General features: G+C 43.9%; 1 protein-coding gene across 1 annotated transcript in view; it reads right to left on the reverse strand.

The window, feature by feature from the left end:
• The window catches only part of CACNA2D3 (calcium voltage-gated channel auxiliary subunit alpha2delta 3), a 722,234-nt gene that overhangs the window by 338,626 nt on the left and 364,321 nt on the right, over positions 1 to 19,287 (reverse strand). The window contains exon 10 of the mRNA XM_077821951.1: positions 10,465 to 10,554. Coding sequence (XP_077678077.1) covers positions 10,465 to 10,554 — 90 coding nt within the window. The remainder of the gene's footprint in view (positions 1 to 10,464; positions 10,555 to 19,287) is intronic.

Genomic DNA, 19,287 nt, shown 5'->3' on the forward strand with positions numbered 1-19,287 from the left:
CCTAGCAGCTACCCATCGGGCCAGCTGTGGAGCCCCCTGGAGGGGCGCCAATATGGCGCTCTATATACGATCCTGCCGGCCCCTTCAGTTCCTTCTTGCTGGCAACTCTGACAGAGGGGAAGGTGGGGGGGAATGGAATAGATATGAGCAACACATCTCAAAGAACAGTTACAAAAAAGGTGAGAAACCGTTTTTTCTTCTTTGAGTGCTTGCTCATATCAATTCCAGTTAGGTGACTCCCAAGCCTTACCTCGGAGGTGGGGTCGGAATCAAGGTATTGCAGACTGCAGAATCGCCCTGCCGAAGGCCGCATCATCGCAAGATTGATGGACGATGGCGTAGTGTGACGTGAAGGTGTGCACCAAAGCCCACATGGCAGCCTTGCAGATTTCCTGAAGAGATACATTCACCAGGAAGGCTGCAGAGGAAGCTTGAGCTCTCATGGAATGAGCTATAACAACAGGCGGAGGGACATTTGCCAAGTTATAACAGGTACGAATACACATGGTGATCCATGAAGATATCGGCTGGGAAGAAACTGGAGCACCTTTCATTCGTTCCGCTACAGCAACGAACAACTGGGTCATCTTGTGAAAGGGCTTTGTCCTATCTATGTAGGAGGAGAGTGCCCTTCTGACATCTAGTGAATGCAGCTGCTGCTCTCAAAGATTGGCATGCGGCTTTGGATAGAAAACTGGCAGGAAAATATCCTGGCTGACATGGAAACGGGATAAAACTTTTGGCAGGAAAGCTGGATGAGGCCTAAACTGAACTTTGCCTTTGTGGAAGATGCTATATGGTGGCTCACACGTGAGAGCCCGTAGCTCAGAAACACGTCGTGCTGAGGTGATGGCCACTAGGAAGGCAACCTTCCAGGAGAGGTAGAGGAGCGGACAGGAAGCTAGCAGCTTGAAAGGGGGACCCATGAGGCAGGAGAAGACTAAATTAAGGTCCCAGGCTGGCACAGGGGGCTTCATCGGCGGATGGATCCTTTCCGGCCCTTTTAGGAAAAGTCCCACGATGGGGTGTGCAAACACGGAATGCCCAGAAGCTCCTGGGTGGATTGCCAAGATAGCCATGAGGTGGACCTTAAGAGAGTCGAAGACCAGATGTTGGTCTTTCAAGTGCACTAAGTAATCTAGGATGCACGGGATTGAAGCCTGAAGTGGAAGCACCTGTGTTGGGCATACCAAATGGAAAACCTTTTCCACTTTGCTTTGTACATCATCCTGGTAGAAGGCTTGCGGCTTTCCAGGAGCACCCTGTCTCACCAAGTCCGAACAGGCGAGCTCAGCCTGGTTCAACCATGGATCCTCCAAGCCATGAGGTGGACAGACTGTAGGTCCGGATGGAGGAGACGACCGTGATTCTGTGAGATGAGGTCGGGAGTGAGAGGTAGATGCAGCGGGGCCCGGATTGACAGATCCAAGAGAGATGGGTACTGGCACTGGCGAGGCCAAGCCAGGGCCACCAGTATGACGTCTGCCTTCTCCCTGCGGACCTTGAGAAGGACCTTGTGGACCAGGGGGTATGGCAGGAAGGTATATAGTAACTGACCGGACCATGAGATCAGGAAGGTATCTGCGATTGATCCCAGACCGTGACCCCAGAAGGAGCAGAAAGTTGGGCACTTCCTGTTGACCTGTGTGGCAAACAGATCGATTGGGGGAACCCCCAGCTGTGAAAGACAGAGTGGATAACGTCCGGGTGGATCAACAACTCATGAGTAAGGAAGCGTCTGCTCAAGCTGTCTGCCAGTACGTTCTGAATGCCCAGCAGGTATGAAGCCTGGAGAAAGATGGAATGGGCTAGACAGAATTCCCATAGTAGGAGGGCTTCCTGACAGAGGAGACAATCGGGCTCTGCCTTGTTTGTTTAAATAAAACATGGCCATGGTGTTGTCTGTCAGCACCACTACACAATGGCCCTGCAAGTGGGACAGAAATGCTTAACATGCGAGACAGATAGCCCTGAGTTCTTTGATATTGATATGTAGGACCAGTTCCTCTACTTGCCATAGACCTTGAGTCGTCAGGCTTCCGAGATGCGCTCCCCAGCCCAGCGTGGACGCATCAGTTACCAGGGTCAGAATGGGCTGGGGAGGGTCAAATGGGACCCCAGCGCCCACCATGAGGGGGTCCAGCAACGAACGCAGGGAATCAAGGATGTGCCCCGGGACAGTGAGAACCATGTCCAGACTGTCACGACCCACGCGACATACATACGCCAGCCACGCCTGTAGGGGCCTGAGCCGCAATCTGGCATGCTGCACCACGTAAGTGCAGGACATCATGTGGCCCAACAGCTTGAGGCAGTGGTAGTGGGGAAGTCGCGAAGACTAGTGATTATATGCGCAATGGCTAGACGTTGAGCCTCTGGGAGAAAAGCTCTCGCTTGATTTGCATCCAGAACCGCTCCGATAAATTCTATTGTTTGGGTCGGGGCAAGAACTGACTTGTTGACATTGAGAATGATACCCAAGCGGTCGAACGTGTCCTTGACCAATTGCACCTGTGATTTCACATGCTGGTGGGACCAGCCTCATATGAGCCAGTCGTCTAGGTACAGGTAGACGTGCACGCAGTGGCGGTGAAGGAAGGCTGTGATGATCGCCATGCATTTGGTGAAGATGCAGGGAGCCATGCACAGGCCAAACGGGAGGGCTGTGAACTGATAATGCATCTTGTTCACCATGAAATAAAGAAAACATCTGTGAGATGGAGTGATTGAGATGTGAAAATAAGTGTCCTTCATATTGAGGGTGGCATACCAGTCTCCCGGATACAGTGAGGGAATGATCATGCCCAAGGAGACCATGCGGAACTTGAAGTTGACGATGTACTTGTTGAGCTCCCTGAGGTCCAGAATGGGCTGTAGGCCTCCTTTTGTCTTGGGAACGAGGAAGTAAGTGAGTAAAAACCCTTGCCCGTGAGCTCCTGAGGCACCTTCTCCACAGCCCGTAGAGCGAGGAAGGATTGTAACTCCTGGATAAGGAGTTGCTCATGAGAGAGGTCCCTGAAGAGGAATGAGCAAGTGGGGTGGGAGGGTGGGAAGGAGCAGAAGTGGATAGAATAGCCCACCTCTACTGTGCGGAGGACTCACTGGTCCGATGTAATAAGGGACCATACATGGTAGAAGCAGGATAAACGGTTCAGGAAGGCAGGATAACCAGCTGGGATATGGACTGGTAGTCCATCCTCATGCGCATCTTCAAAATGGGGGCTTAGGGCGTCGGTGGTGAGGGAGGCTTGGACTGCCCCTGGCCCTGTCCAGACGGAGGGTGCAATGGTCTGCACCTGGTGTATCTACTTCTCCTGTGGGTGAGGGGGGCCAGATGTGGATGTGCCCACCACCGCCTCATCAAGTGAAGACAAGGAGGAAGCGACCAGCAGGATTGGGTCCGAGACAGCCCCTTGGTTCACTGGTTCCGGTTCCTCCTGGGCACTGGGTGTAGCCTCCACCAGGGGTGGGGATGGATCCAGGGTTTGTGCGGGGTGTGGAGGAGGATGACTGATGGTTGCCTCGGGAACACAGGACCAGAACATGATGGTGGATAGACACCTGGAGGGGCACCCTGGGCTTGGTGATACGCCGAGGGAGTCCAGAACTGCCACTTGGGTTGGCAGTGGGGCACCAAAGCATCCTGTTGGAGACTGCCCGGACCTGATCAGGGTGCCTCTGATGCTCCCGATGCCCTGCCCGACCTGGGAGAGGGTGACTGGGAGTGGGACGGCCAAGGAGAGCGGTACGCTGCGCTGGGGGGTTCCGCATCCCCCGATGGGCGGGATGGGTACTGTGCAGAGTTGCAGGACCCAGACGGTGATCTACGGTGCTGTTGTAGGGAGTGGTACCGAGAGGTCAACTGGCGCCAAGATGTTGGATTTCATCTTGGTGGGTAGTGACCACAGGAGTGTGACTGCGACCAGTGCTGTGCTGGGGAACGGTGCCATGCTGGGGAATGGTGCCACAATGGAGAGCGGTGCTGTGCCGGGGACCGGTGCCACGATGGGGAGCGGTACTGCGATTAGGAGCGGTGCCGCTGCGTGGAACAGTGTCAGTACGAGCAGTGTCGTGAGGTCTGACCTTGACTTAAACCTCATCAACCTTAAACATCGACCTGTCAGCCGATGACCACCTCGAGCTGGAGAGGCTCAGAGGATCGGGGCTGTGAGAACAGAGCTGCGAGTTGGACCGGTGCGCAGTATGGCAGTGCCAGGACTCAGAGCGGCGTGGTGGAGCTGGTCTGGGAGCAGGCAGCCCAAAGATTGCCAGTTTGCCTCTTGCGGGTGCCGGGACTCAAGATAGTGTGGGCCTCAAGCCTGGAGACTTAGGCACTGTAATATCAATGAGGCCTCTGGCAGTCTCAAGGATGTCAGGTGTGGAAGGCAGCGTGACCTCCTCAACCTGGAGATGCAAGGAGTCTGGTGGTACAGGGCTTCCCGGGGAGGTGGGAGCCCGTGGAGGACGAGGCCTACTGGGAGAACTGTCGGCCTTATTCCCCTGGTCTGCACTGTGTTCTGACGGGGGTGCGATTACCGCCTTGGACCTTCGCGGGAACTTCTCCATGGCCTGCTTCTTGTGAGTAGCCAGAGAGTGAGAATGGTGCCAGGGGGAGCGCTTTTGGGCCCTGGGGGACCGCCAAGCCCTAGAAAGGCATGCAGAGTCCTTTGGCGCTGAAGACGGCACCGCTGCAGGTGAGCTCCGCACTGAGGCACTCGGGATCAAGCATTGAGGCGGATGGAGAGCAGACTCCATGAGGAGTTGTTTAACTCTAATGTCCCTCTCCTTTCTAGTGCGAGGTTTAAAGGCTTTGCAAATCTTGCACTTATCCGCCTGATGGGATTCTCCCAGACACCGGAGGCAGGAGTCATGAAGATCACCCATGGGCTTGGACTTGCTGCAGGAGTCACAAGGTTTGAAGCCCTGGGATGGCATGCCCGGGGCCCCCGAAGGGCACTCATTGAAGGGGAAATCCCTTCAAGTGTTAACGACAACACTTAATACTAAAGATAACAGATAACAAACACTTGACTCACAATAAAGATAAGTAGAGAAGCTAGGGAGTAGTGGAGCACTTGCGAACAAGAGACCACTGTTCCAATAACCGTCACTGGCGTAAGAAGGAACTGAAGGGGGGTTGGGCTGATAGGGCCATATACAGAGCGCCATATCAGCGCCGCTCCACAGCCTGCCCCACAGGTAGCTGCTAGGGAAACATTTCCAACATCCGTGTACGCAGTGCATGCACACACCTAACTGGAATTGATATGAGCAAGCACTTGAAGAAGAATATATGAACAGACACAACGAGGTTGCCAAGTGTCTGCATTGGAGCCTCCGTGGCAAGGTCTCATTTAAATGAACCATGTGGAATTACAACCACTTATTCAAAAGCGCTCTAGAGAATGAAGAGGCTAAGATTTTATGCGAACTGGCACAGACTGAATGCTGCAGGCAAACAGGACATAGTTGTTACAGAAAAGAAGACAAACAAGACAATGTTAATTGATATTGAGATACCAGCAGCAAAACAAACATAAAAGATCATGAAGTATGAAGAACTCTGCCACAAAGTGGAATGATTATGGAAAACTAGAACATAGACAAGCCCAGTGATTATTGGAGCACTTAGAGCGGAGGTTGGCAAACTACGGCCCGCAGGACCATCCTGCCCAGCCCCTAAGCTTCCAGCCGGGGAGGCTAGCCCCCGGCTCCTCTCCAGCTGTCTCCCGTCTCCCACAGCCATCGCCGCTTGCACCCCCTCCCAGGCTTTCCAATAAGCCTTTCCCGCTGCTCTGGGTGGCACGGTAAGGGGGCGGGGGGAGTTGGATAAGGGACAGGAGGTCCCGGGGCATAGTCAGGGGGCAGAGGCTTGTTGGATGGGGCAGAGGTTTGTGGGGGCAGTCAGGAGACATGGAGCAGGGCGGTTGGATATGGGGTGGGGTCCTGGGGGGGGGGCAGTTAGGGATGGGGGTCCCAGGAGGGGGCGGTCAGGGGACAAGGAGTAGTGGGGGGGGTTGGATGGGTCTGGGGGCCTGTCAGGGGGTGGGGGTGTGGATAGGGGTTGGGACAGTCAGGGGACAGGAAGCAGGGGGTGTTGGATAGAGGGTGAGGTCCTGGGGGGGGTGGTTAGGGGCAGGGGTTCCTGGGAGGGCGATGTCAGGAGACAAGGAGCAGGGGGGGTTGGATGGGTCGGAGGTTCTGAGGGGGCGGGAAGTGGGAGGGGGCGGATGGGGGCAGGGGCCAAGCTGTTTGCAGAGGCACAGCCTTCCCTACCCGGCCCTCCATACCATTTTGCAACCCCGATGCGGCCCTCGGGGCCAAAAAGTTTCCCCACCCCTGACTTAGAGTGATCCCTAAGAGTGTGAATGAGCAGCTCAAGAATATGGTAGGAGCACAAGACACCATGGATAGTGACTTCCAGAAGACAACGTTCATAGGCACTGAGAGAATTTTACGGAAAGTCAAAGGAGAACGAGTGTATCTGAACTTCTAAAATGCAGAAATTCTACTGAGGGTTCAAAAAAACACCTGACTACCCAAACCTATGGAGTCGCTTCATGGTCAAGATTTACTGGTGACTTGGGGGGTAAATTTTAGACAGTAGCTTTCTCCTTTTTATGCTTAAAGATCACGCATGTTGTGAAGGCTATTTGTTTAAAAACCCAAACATCCTGATGATCTAATATTAATAACAACAACAAATAAATTTGCTGATGTTCAAAAACATTTTTCACCTCAAGGGGACACATACATCATGGCAGCAATCCATGGGTGAGATCTGGGGACACAGTTACTGGAAGGCAGTCATGAGTGTCACCCGCTACTAAAGCTTCATGATATTATATATTTAGTATTGTACAGTCAGCCAGAAATACGTGGTATTCCCAGCACAGGATAAAGAAGCAGTCACTCTTGCCGTCTCCTCTAACACAGCACAGAGTTAGTATCACATGCACTACACAATCTCTGAATGAACTGGTCTCACAGACACTTTAGTCAATCTTCCAAAGTGATTTTGAATATAAACACAGATATAATTCTCTATTTTCAACTGCATTTTCCCCCAGTGAGTCTCCATTATCCTTTTCCTTACACTCAAAGAAAGGATACTTTGGGTCTCCAGCATGAAGCCGCTGAAGGCTTTGTCTAATCTTGAGCTCAGCCCACTTGTGTTTTAGCTACTGAACAGACGGAATTTCTTTTTCCATCAGATGTTTACAGATGAGTTGTTTGTAAGCAGATCTACTGATGAAGTAATAGAGCCGGAGGCACTGAGAAAATGGAATGTCTCTGTTTGGAAATCTTTCTGTTTACTTCAGCAGGTTTTGGATCAGGAACAAGATCCCCGATGCACTGACATTAAATCATAGTTGGGATAGTTCAGTGGTTTGAGCATTGGCCTGCTAAACCCAGGGTTGTGAGTTCAATCCTTGAGGGGGCCATTTGAGGATCTGGGGCAAAAATTGGGGATTGGTCCTGCTTTGAGCAGGAGGTTGGACTAGATGACGTCCTGAGGTCCCTTGCAACCCTGATATTCTATGATAGTTCTCCCAAAATTACTGCAAATAGTTCTGGCATCTTGTGGTTCAGTCCTTCTGTCATTGCAATTTTAAGTCTCTGACTTGTGCTACTTTTCCAATCCCATCCAGTCTATGAGTGAGAAAAGTGGCATTCCTTTCACTATGATATCCTTAGATCTAACATTTTCCCATATCTATAAAATTAGTTTGTCAAAAGGAGGACATGGACTACTCTTTTTAAATTATCCTAACTAAATTATGGAAAAAAAGGGCAAAGTATATTAGAATATCTAAAGAATGGTGAATGGTGGAGGTGGGATGTCTTCATATATTTATTTTAAAACATTACTATTCTCTGTCTACATCCACATTATTCTACGTGGTAATCCTGCTGTTTGAATATTTTGAAGAATGCGATTAAATTCAAATGCTTTGATGAGTAATATCTCCTCATATTTGTCTAGAACTTTATTTTTATTGAATAGCAAGAGTGATGAAAGTGTTTTCCATAATAATAACAATGACAAGGGCCTTATGATGAACTACAATTAACTCAGTGATTCATCAGTTAGCAGTGAAAATTTCAATGCATCCTGACATTTAGAGCATTTAGTTGTGATTAAGTCTTTGAAATGTCACAGAATTTTATTTAATTGGCTATGATTTTTTAAAGAGGTAATCACTGCAAAGATTGCATTCATCACCAAAAGAGATAATTGCAGTTGTCACATGATATAGTAGGTGCTAACTACTGTACCAAGCACATTGGTATTCTTGCAGCAACTAATGAATACTGCATAAATCAATGGTTGGAAAGAACTTGGGAGTGGATTTGAATGTGGTTTTCAAAGACACTACTATCAACACCTTCAACTTCAAAGACATTAGTATTAACAAACTAGGCAAATACTGAAACTGAAATGCAGGTAATTGTGAGACAAAATTAACTGAGTTTAATTACTGTAACCTCTGAACCATCCTAAAAACCCAGCCAGAATCTCAATAGCCTATTTGTGTGATAAATAGCTTTTGTGAGAGTGAGACACCCCTAACTAACCTGTAATGTACAAGAACAGATTTCTACCCCTTAAAGGTCACATACTGTAGATGAAGTAGAAAATAGTTTAAAGTCCCCTTCTAAGGGAGATTAAGTAGCATCCTTCTGAACAAAGCTGTTTAAAAGCACACTTGTAAGAGAGCATAAAGTGAGTATATGTATATAGACAGGTTTCAGAGTAACAGCCGTGTTAGTCTGTATTCGCAAAAAGAAAAGGAGTACTTGTGGCACCTTAGAGACTAATCAATTTATTTGAGCGCAAGCTTTCGTGAGCTACAGCTCACTTCATCCGATGAAGTGAGCTGTAGCTCACGAAAGCTTATGCTCAAATAAATTGGTTAGTCTCTAAGGTGCCACAAGTACGCCTTTTCTTTATATGTATATAGCAGACATATTTCTGTGTTCACAGAATCTTGGAAGATCAGGGTTGGAAGAGACCTCAGGAGGTCATCTAGTCCAACCCCCTGCTCAAAGCAGGACTAACCCCAACTAAATCATATTATAAATATGTAAAGTAAAAATATATGAAGCTATTACCTCCATTTTTATATTATAAATGGAGGAAGACATTACTCTTCAGAGTCAGATCTGAAGGTACATGTAGCATGTTCCATCACTGCCTTCCCAATGATTCTCACTCACCATGGTTACAGCTCACTGGGACATGATTTCAGTTCATTCTCTCTGCTATCTATTTACGTAACTAGGTTTTTAAGTAGGCTTTATACTACACTCAGTTCCGTATTGTCTAAGTGCCTTACACATTTTAATACAAACACCTAGGACCTCAGGTTATCTTGATCACTGGAATCAATATTTTTTCCAGTGTATGTGGATTTGGAGGGCTAATCTAGGATGTGTTTTGTGCATACAATAGCTGATATGTACCGTGGCACATCAGGTTTCTGATATTATATTCTGTGTCCACATTGGGGCTTTTAATAAACTCTACAAACAGGCTAGAGTTGCTCATTCTTCATGCAGCTTCTCCTATAACCATGTTTGGCATGTTCTGTATCAGAGAATTAATCCCATACTGTTTGAGTGGACAATGCGGCAGTGGAATATATTTGCTTCAGCTTCCCACCATTGTATATACTTTTGTCCGCTAGACTGAAGGGCCCTCTACTGCTCGCTATGAAGTATTTATGAACCATGATCAGCTCATCTCTTACAGGCTCTTTTGATAATCTATTGAATTAAACTTCTTAAAATTATTCACTGTAAGGCATATTTTCTGACAAATTTGAAAATATTCTCAAATGGAATTTTGAATTCAAAATCATGAATATTCACACTTGTTTTCTTAGCGAACCAGCCAATGGGAGTGTGGAGCTGCTGCTCAGGGCGGGGGTAGCGCGTGGAGCCCCATGGTCCCCCTGCCTAGAAGCCAGACCTGCTGCTGGCTGCTTCCAGGACGCAGCGTGGTATCAGAACAAGTAGGCACTAGCCTGCCTTAGCTAGGCAGCACTGCCGACGGGACTTTTAACGTTCCGGTTGGTGGTGCTGACCAGAGTGACCAAGTGCCTTACATGCTGCGACCCAGTATTGGGTTGCGACTCGACCTTTGAAAATCGCTGGTCTAATGTGAATAAACAGCCACTTAAATAATCTTGACAATGTGTGTGTGTGTGTGTGTGTGTGTGTGTGTGTGTGATAGATCTGCCACGTTTATTGGATATGGGCAATTTTCAAGTATTACACTGTAGGCTAGCTCATGAAGCACCTCTCTTATCATCATAATCCTAAGGGGGGTGGGGACTTTGAGCAGGAGCCGGTCATGATTTATTAGCTAGGTATTAAAATGAAAGTTCATTTTTGGCAATTAACTTAATGCGGGGGAGGAGCATCAATGCCAATGCTTAAAGAAAGGTGCAAACTTACATCACTGAGAATGTTGAAAGCCTCATTTAAAGCTATATCCAGCATTCCAATTCCTTTTGCAAAAAGTTTGTTGAGGTGTTCCCTGAAGTGCTGAAACATGAAAAAAAACAGGTTGTAAAAGCAATATTCTAAGAAATTCAATATACATGTTAATACATTTTATAGAGGTCATTGACTGACGATTTAGGGTATTTTAATATACCTATATAACATTAATGATAAAATACAGATTAAAGTAAATCTGTGATAAAAGGGAACAATTTTGTTACTTACCTGTTCAATTATTTTTCTCATACATATCCTAATCACAATCCTGAATCACTGGACAGCCAGCTGTCAACACTGAGACAGTTCTCAACAATTTATAGCACACAATTCCTAGCCTGTTTAGGCAGAGGGAGCCTCAACATATTCCCAGTGGATGTTCCAACAAAAATAATGAAACCAAGAAAAAAATCCACATCTAATAGGATCCGTCTATCCTCAATAAAAACAAATATTAGCAATAACTTTAGGAGTAAAGGGTATTGTGGATTGGATATATGAGGAGGCGAATAGACATGTTTTGTTATTTGATATTCTTAGTTCTGTTAGTCAAATGCAAACGGGACTGTTATGACAAGAGAAATTAGAAGTCCAAGATTAATGCACAAATTAGAAATTTGTGTTATTAACCTGATTTGTGTAAGTCGATATCTGGATGGGATTTCAATAAAAAGCTACATTATAAAAGAAGCTGCAAAATTGTCCAGTTCTCAAGCTATATTGAGTCCACCAAACCTGGCATGGATTGAAATGAGCAAGTACCATAGACAATAATAGCGGGAAAGGAGAATTAGGAAAGGATGCTTATGAGTTGAAGGGCGCTTGTGCGAGCTCACAAAAGCATCACTTTAACAGAGCCAGATTCTGGGCTCCAAGAAGAAGAATTTTAGCTTTCTTTCCATTTCATTTTGTTTTAAAAGAAAGTCTCCGGAATTTAAAACATAAAAGTATATAAACCAATCACTGTGGGAGAAAGGAATCAATAGATGGTCCTCACTTCTGCAGGAAGATGTTAGGGAGAATTTAAAGTATGACTTGATCCTGAACCATAGACTACCCATTTGTTTTCTCTTTGACCTCATACCCCAGAATCCTCTATGTGGTTTCAGCAAAAATGACTATTCACACTAATTCATAAGCAAAATTCATTCTTGGTGTAACTCCACTGAGTTACAGCAGGGATGTTGGGGCAGTAATTCTGTGGCCGGTACTAGAGGCTTCAGAGGATATTTTTTTGGCAGGAATAAACTCTTATGCTCAGCCATTTAATCAATTTTCACTTTGTTTTCTGTTTAGGTGTATCTATCACTTCTTGAGCCTTAACATAGCTGCTTTGAAGGTTCTTAAACGAACTCCAATGCAATATTATGGCTGATAAAACAATTCTTCTACACCAGGGATGAGACATACTTACATCATCAAATTCACCCCTGTGCAGAGGGTTAGCTTCAAACCTATGGATTGCCTATGTCCCATTTAACCCTGTTTTGAGGCATTAAGTGGGACTTGAATCGTGCAGAGAGCTTGGGGTAAAATTACTCCCACAGAGCGATTCAGGAAGCTTGCACTGCCACTACCCATGCTATAATATTTGTTTACTAACTAAACACACTTCATTTTCTGGAACTGTCAAAATTCTGTCCCCTTTCATAAATATTACATTCAGCAATAGTATAACACCACAACAAGGGTATAATAATAGGGCCAGAATATGTTCCAGACATACTGGACATTAAAAAAAACTGTTGGCAATTTGAGAGAAACTAAATTGCCAGACATGGAATGATCCCATTTTTATAACCAAACAACTAACTCACTAAAAGAAAAGGAGTCCTTGTGGCACCTTAGAGACTAACCAATTTATTTGAGCATGAGCTTTCGTGAGCTACAGCTCACTTCATCAGATGCATACCGTGGAAACTGCAGCAGACTTTATATATACACAGAGAATATGAAACAATACCTCCTCCCACCCCACTGTCCTGCTGGTAATAGCTTATCTAAAGTGAGCATCAGGTTAGGCCATTTCCAGCACAAATCCAGGTTTTCTCACCCTCCACCCCCCCACACAAATTCACTCTCCTGCTGGTGATAGCCCATCCAAAGTGACAACTCTTTACACAATGTGCATGATAATGAAGTTAGGCCATTTCCTGCACAAATCCAGGTTCTCTCACTCCCTCACCCCCCTCCAAAAACCCACCCCCATACACACACAGACTCACTCTCCTGCTGGCAATAGCTCATCCAAACTGACCACTCTCCAAGTTTAAAACCAAGTTAAACCAGAACATCTGGGGGGGGGGGGAGGTAGGAAAAAACAAGAGGAAATAGGCTACCTTGCATAATGACTTAGCCACTCCCAGTCTCTATTTAAGCCTAAATTAATAGTATCCAATTTGCAAATGAATTCCAATTCAGCAGTTTCTCGCTGGAGTCTGGATTTGAAGTTTCTTTGTTTTAACTAATTCACTGGATTTTTCTCTCTAAAAACAATGTTTTCATATCAGGGAATTAAGTCTTCTAGGTTTATAATGAAAAGACTGACATACAAACTGACACAAACAGTGTCATGAACCATGCTGCTATAAAAAGAAGTTGTATGTAGTATCACATAGTACGAGTCACTCTCTTAAACAATTCTCTATAATGCAACTTTTTTTGTAAAATCAAAGTATATTGTAGTTTATTGGAAGCAGAATACTTTCTATTTTGTTAAACTCTAGTAAATTAGAGGTAAAAAATTTACATCTCCGCTCCAGCCAATTTTGAGGCATACGTTTTTGCCACAAGAATAGGCTAGTTTTCCAAAACAATTAGTGTAGTTTAATGTTAATAGTGACCTTCTAAATGTGGTTTCAGAGTAGCAGCCGGGTTAGTCTGTATTTGCAAAAAGAAAAGGAGTACTTGTGGCACCTTAGAGACTAACCAATTTATTTGAGCATAAGCTTTCGTGAGCTACAGCTCACTTCATCGGATGCATAAAGTGGAAACGTTTTACTAAATTACATTCTTCTAAATGTGGTTCACACAGTTCAATATTTTGAATAGCCAAAAGGCAAAGTCTTGTTTATCTAAATAAGCAATGACAGCATAAAACCCAGTACAACCTAGATAGTGAAATGGTGCTTTTGCCTCCAATACCAGATAGTTAATTTAAACTAACACCAATAAATATCTGTATTGTAATAGTAATAATAATTTTAATGAAATTCTTTCCTACTTGCTACATAGATATAATTAATAATTTGAATAAAGAAAATCACGAGTTCGGGCGAGTGGGGAAAGACTGGAGAAGGAAGCTATGTCTTGGGGGAAACCTTGACAGTACATTTGGCTTTATGGCATTTCTAGAATTAGATAAAGAACTAGATTAACTAGAGAAAGAACTAAATAAATGGATATCTGATACAGTAGGGGAACACCTACATTTCTATATGGCCAAGCAACGTTTGTAATTGGACATTTTCAAAAACACAAAGCCAAATGAAACAAAGTAGTAATTATGTTTCTAAAATAAAGCAAAGTACCACTGACCTTTAATACATTTGTATTGCACTGAAATTTTTAAAGTAATAATAAAATGATGTGAATAAAATACTCAAACATTCAATAAATGCATTGAACGTTTTTATACTGTAACCAAATACAAATTTTAAAATCCTTGGAAATTTAAGCTTATATTGACAGCAAACTACATTGCCAGCTTTTCAACCACAATTCTGGGGCTGATTCTTTGTTCCTAGCATAATTCAGAACACCCTCCTGCGTACTCTAAACTGTCTATAGCCCTGATTCAAAGCCCAGTGAAGTCAAGGTTCCAATTAGGTTCAATGGATATCGTCCCCAGCCTAATGTCATGAAAAGGATTACTAAAAAAAACCTGCTTTTCAGATTGTCTTGAAAAATGGAAAAATTAAAGCTAAATTAACATTGTCTGTGAACATTTTTGATTTGGTCATAAATCCATCTTTTGTCAAAACAATTATTTTGACAAGAAAATTTCAACTAGCTGTAGCAGCCACACCCCCTCTCTCACAGACCTGGCAGAGGTGGTGATGGAGCAGCGCACAGCTGTCATAGCTGCCTCTTGTGCCCCAGACTGGTGGAATCTCCTGGAAACTGGCAATACCAACTTTGTACAGGAGGGTCAAGGTTCTGAGCTTTTATCTTTTAATAAATCAACTGGATTAAAATAAGCAATTAAGAATCCCAATTGAATTTTTGCCCTTGGAAGCAGATTACTGTTCCACAAACAGTAATTAAATTAAAAAAGAACTTTGCTATAAAATAATGCTTCACAATAGTTTACAAAAGCTCAGAATGTTTCACAGCCTATTGGATGCTTTAAAAACTTTCTGACAATGTACGTACACTATCACATATGAACATACATCAAGAAACAGATTATTTACAATTACCAATAAATAGTATAATTTCTAACCTAGAAATCAATGCATATGATCAATCAGAATAACAAACATTTTCTCTCCTCATAGTTAGATATATATGTGCTGAAAAATACACTGTTGAAGTATGTATAAATATAATGTTGACATTTGTTTGCTATACAAAACAGTAAAATGTTGACAATGGATTTCATGCACTATGAATTTTAATGAATCCATGTTTTCTGCCTCTGGCCTCATAATGAGCAGATGCTAGTAGGTGATTCTGCAAAGGGACTGAATTAATTAAGGGTTGTTGTTTTTTTTAAACTATGCTTTGTATTCTCTATCTTTCATTGGTTTTCACTCTGCTCTTTGTTGTTTGAGAATGCCAGTAGCACTTCAACACTATGTTTATCCATCCACCAGAAAATTTAGTCAACAACATTTAAATGATTGTTTCTTTAATGTGCAGTGCACATCTTTACCATACTGGGTTTCATGGATACACTGCACTAACTGGAGTTACGCCAAAAGAAGTTAAAAGTCTTTTCAATGGTGGAACAAAGAATAGATTTTTCAAGCTGTTAGTCTATGTCTAGTTGAGGGTGGGTTTGTTTTAAAACAATCAAAATTTATTATTGTGCCTATTGCACTTTATAAAAAGCCAGATTCCAATACCCATAATGACAATGAGTGATACTATATTCCACGGTATGCATCTGATGAAGTGAGCTGTAGCTCATGAAAGCTCATGCTCAAATAAATTGGTTAGTCTCTAAGGTGCCACAAGGACTCCTTTTCTTATATTCCATGAGCAGTCCAAATTACTTCAGTGGGATTACTGATGGCATAAGGTATTGTTCAATGAATCTGACCCATGATGATTATTGTTTCTAGGGGGAAAAAACAAAGCTCCAGACCTTCAGTTTCTCCCTTTTCCGATTTCCAGTCATCTACAGCTATGCGCTAGACTAGAGCATATTGTAAGTCACGCTTCTGCAACTCCTTTCATTAGTAAAGGAATACTACAGGCATTACATTTTCACAAAAACATCTAATTTTGGATGCAAGAATGCCAGCATTTCAACTTCGCATACCTCTGCTTGTGTGTTTGTACGTTATATTGGTGTCTACAAACACCAATCGGCATCCACATCAGGAAGTATATATATAACACCAGGAGTGCTGCACATGTAAACAATATTTTGTAACTATATCATATTTTACAATCAATTTCAGTGCATTCCAAAAAAGCAAACCTGACAGCTCCCTGAAAGTCACATAAGTATTACACTGATTTTACAGTTGAGGGTCAGTGTGTTTAAAGACACCGACTTGAAAAAACAGTATGTGACCATGCAATTAGGCTTTATTATAATGCATATGCACAAGGGAGCAGAACTGAGGTTGCACTGGCAACTGTAAATCTGGCATTCCCTAACTTTCAATTGCTTGACTTTGTAACCTAAATCATTTTCTTTTACCATACATTTTTGAATGTAATTTCCTAGCAGAATTTCCTAGTCTACAGTATAGATTTCTACCACTTGAGCTATAGGACTAAACTACATTAGGTGTCAGCAGAAATAGGCCACTATTGTAGGGGAAAGACTGGGCCGCTGGTGCCATGTTGTAGGTGCAGGAGAGAGAAATCAGGGAGAACCAATCCATGCACTGAGGTGAGACACTTCTGGCTCATGCACTGCCCTCAAAGTGAAAAACTGGCTGCTGGTGGCATGTGCTGGGTCTAAGGAGGGGTGTGACTGGGGATGGGACGGGAGGAGACATCTGTCGACTGAAAACGTGCTCTTCGCCAAATTTCAGAGAGTCGATGCAAATTACGAGATGTTACAGCTTCTCAAAAAGGTTGCAAAAATCTTTTATAATGAAAGTGTTAGGAGAACCTAAGTAAGTGTCTCCTGTGATAATATCAGCAAACACCACATTTTAAATTAGAAGCGTGATTGCAAGTTTAGAGTCTCCCTTTAAATTACTTATTCGAGGTCAGACAGAGCCCAGAATAGAATCTTGGATTCCCTTGCTCTTAAGCATTAAAAAGGCCCTTGCACCTTCTTATTTTTACATATGATGTTCTTCTGATAGTAAGTAGCAAGAGACACCAGTGAAAATTTCTCTCTCACTTATCTGCCATCTTCCTCAGGGCTTTTTTAGTACCTATCACCATAGAATTGGAGCTCGTGAACAGTAATATGAGAGTGTGTAGACATTGAAAGGGATATCTGCAGATGTACAACTGTGTACACAGACATTTGTGTGTAATTATAAACCTAATTTCCATATGCAATTACCACTATGTGCAATGTCTACTAGCAGACTCAGATACCTAATTTGCATGCATAACCTTGGCAATTCTGAATATAAATTAGTCACACAATTATGACAATCAGGCCTTGATGTCTGATTACAAAATTATAGGTGAATAATATATACAAGGGAAGTTGTGACTTCAATACAATAAGTGGATGTGGATGCATTCAGCTGAGGATCTATCCATGTCTCAATTTAGAGCTGGTTGGAAAAATGTAGGGTGAAAAGAGGAATTTCAGGAAAATTTAATGGTGAAATTCAGCACTGCTCAGAGGGGCAGGACAAGGACCATGTATCACTCAAAGAGAGCTTCCCTGGTACAGAAGCCCTGCTGAACTCTGCACATATCGGACTCTGTTTAAAAAAAATACTCTCGGATGTCAAAAATCTTATTTTGATGACAAATTTCCAACCAACAGACCCAACAATGATTTACGATTGGCAAACAAGGTTTTATACAGGTCAATCAAGCTGTGGACAGTGGATCTCTTGGCTTCATACTAGCCTTCAAGTCAGAAAGAAATCAGGAAAATAATTTGCTCACCTTAAATTCGGAGGAAATGTTCTTGTCTGATGTCTAAGTTCAAAGCATATGGGTCTGAAGAATAATGGGCAGTATAGGGCATACTGTGGCTATTGTTTCCAGAAGGACAACACAATAAGGAAAGGGGGCTCCCGTACACTGAAGCAGGAAAAGTCCCATTTCTGATTAAAATTAGGGCACCCCAGCAACAGGTTTTGGATTACCCCAGTAGGTGGATGGGGTTTACTTACGGAAAGCTTTTCCAGTTGTCTCAGTATTCTACACTAGGGCCCCAGTACACATGTTCCTGCAGAAGACTAACAATCACTATTGCTGCATGAGTCAGCAACAGATTAAACAGGAAGATCCAATTGGGCAGAATGTGGTAAACCTTTTCAGATTATTTCTCATGCCTGAATTTTGAATCTCTCCTTTGGGAAGTTACTGAAAAAGTTTGTGTGTGAATCCTGATTTATAAACCATCTTTTTCTAGCCCACTGGGAGCTCAATCACTGATTGCACAGACCCCAGCCTGTATTTGGCTGAAAGAGTCTACTTAGCTTTCATTGTCTAGGGGTTGCAGGGTAAGGATCTCTTGGTAAAATGAGCTAGCAAGTCAGCTTTCTGCCACTTTTCTTCTCACCCTTTCATTTTTGATTTACTATGTTTTAATTGTTTAAAATAATTAAGTTAAATAAATATTTGTATCACCTTTCTGTAAGGGTCAGTGATCAAGCACTTTTTGTTCTGTTTTGTCCTTTAGTAGTGTTAGATGGAAGCCTATGGGTGACAGTGAATGGGTTGTAAAAGGAGATGAAGAGCTTGTACATTTCAACAGCTGCAGGGAGGACAGAGTAAAGGTATGTCTGTTGAGGGGGCTTATTGGGGCACTGCTGAAACATGGCAGGGTTAAGTTTGCATAAGCAACCGTAACGATGCATTTCCTGGTTTTCTGACATGAGTTTTGCTAAGCTCAGTGCTCTGCAAGGAAGAAGACATGCCACCAAGCAACCTTAACTCTGCGTTAATTTAGTCTTTTTGCCATTGAATTCCCTAGGTTCCCAGGAAAATGTATGTTGTTGGTAGGAGTTATTTAGGCAGTTGCATGTATGTCCTGCAATTAGCATAGTGAGCCAGAGTCCCCCCCAACACACACACACAAGCTGCCTCCCACTAGCCCTGCTTTTGCACATCTCCCTAGCCATGCCCCAGACCCATTCAACATGTCCCCCTCCAACCTGGGCCCTCCACAGGACCATACCTTGGGCTCCCTACCACAAGCAGGGAATGGTCTTGAAGTCTTCACTCACTGGTATAGAAATGTTTCTATTTTCCTTATTTCCCCCACTCCCCCAATAACTCAAATCACACCCAGTGCCTGGAGCAAAGATAACTATATTACGGGGAATAATGCTGGGGTGCAGGAAGGTTGGGGTATAGGGTGGTTGTGGTGCCCTAGCAGGGCTGGGAAGTACAATGGGGTTGGGGTGTACCGACACACCTGGGATTGCAGGGGGTTGGGGTGCAAGGGATTTA

The sequence above is a fragment of the Eretmochelys imbricata genome, chromosome 7 (genome assembly GCF_965152235.1).
Source record: "Eretmochelys imbricata isolate rEreImb1 chromosome 7, rEreImb1.hap1, whole genome shotgun sequence".
Lineage (NCBI taxonomy): Eukaryota > Metazoa > Chordata > Testudines > Cheloniidae > Eretmochelys > Eretmochelys imbricata.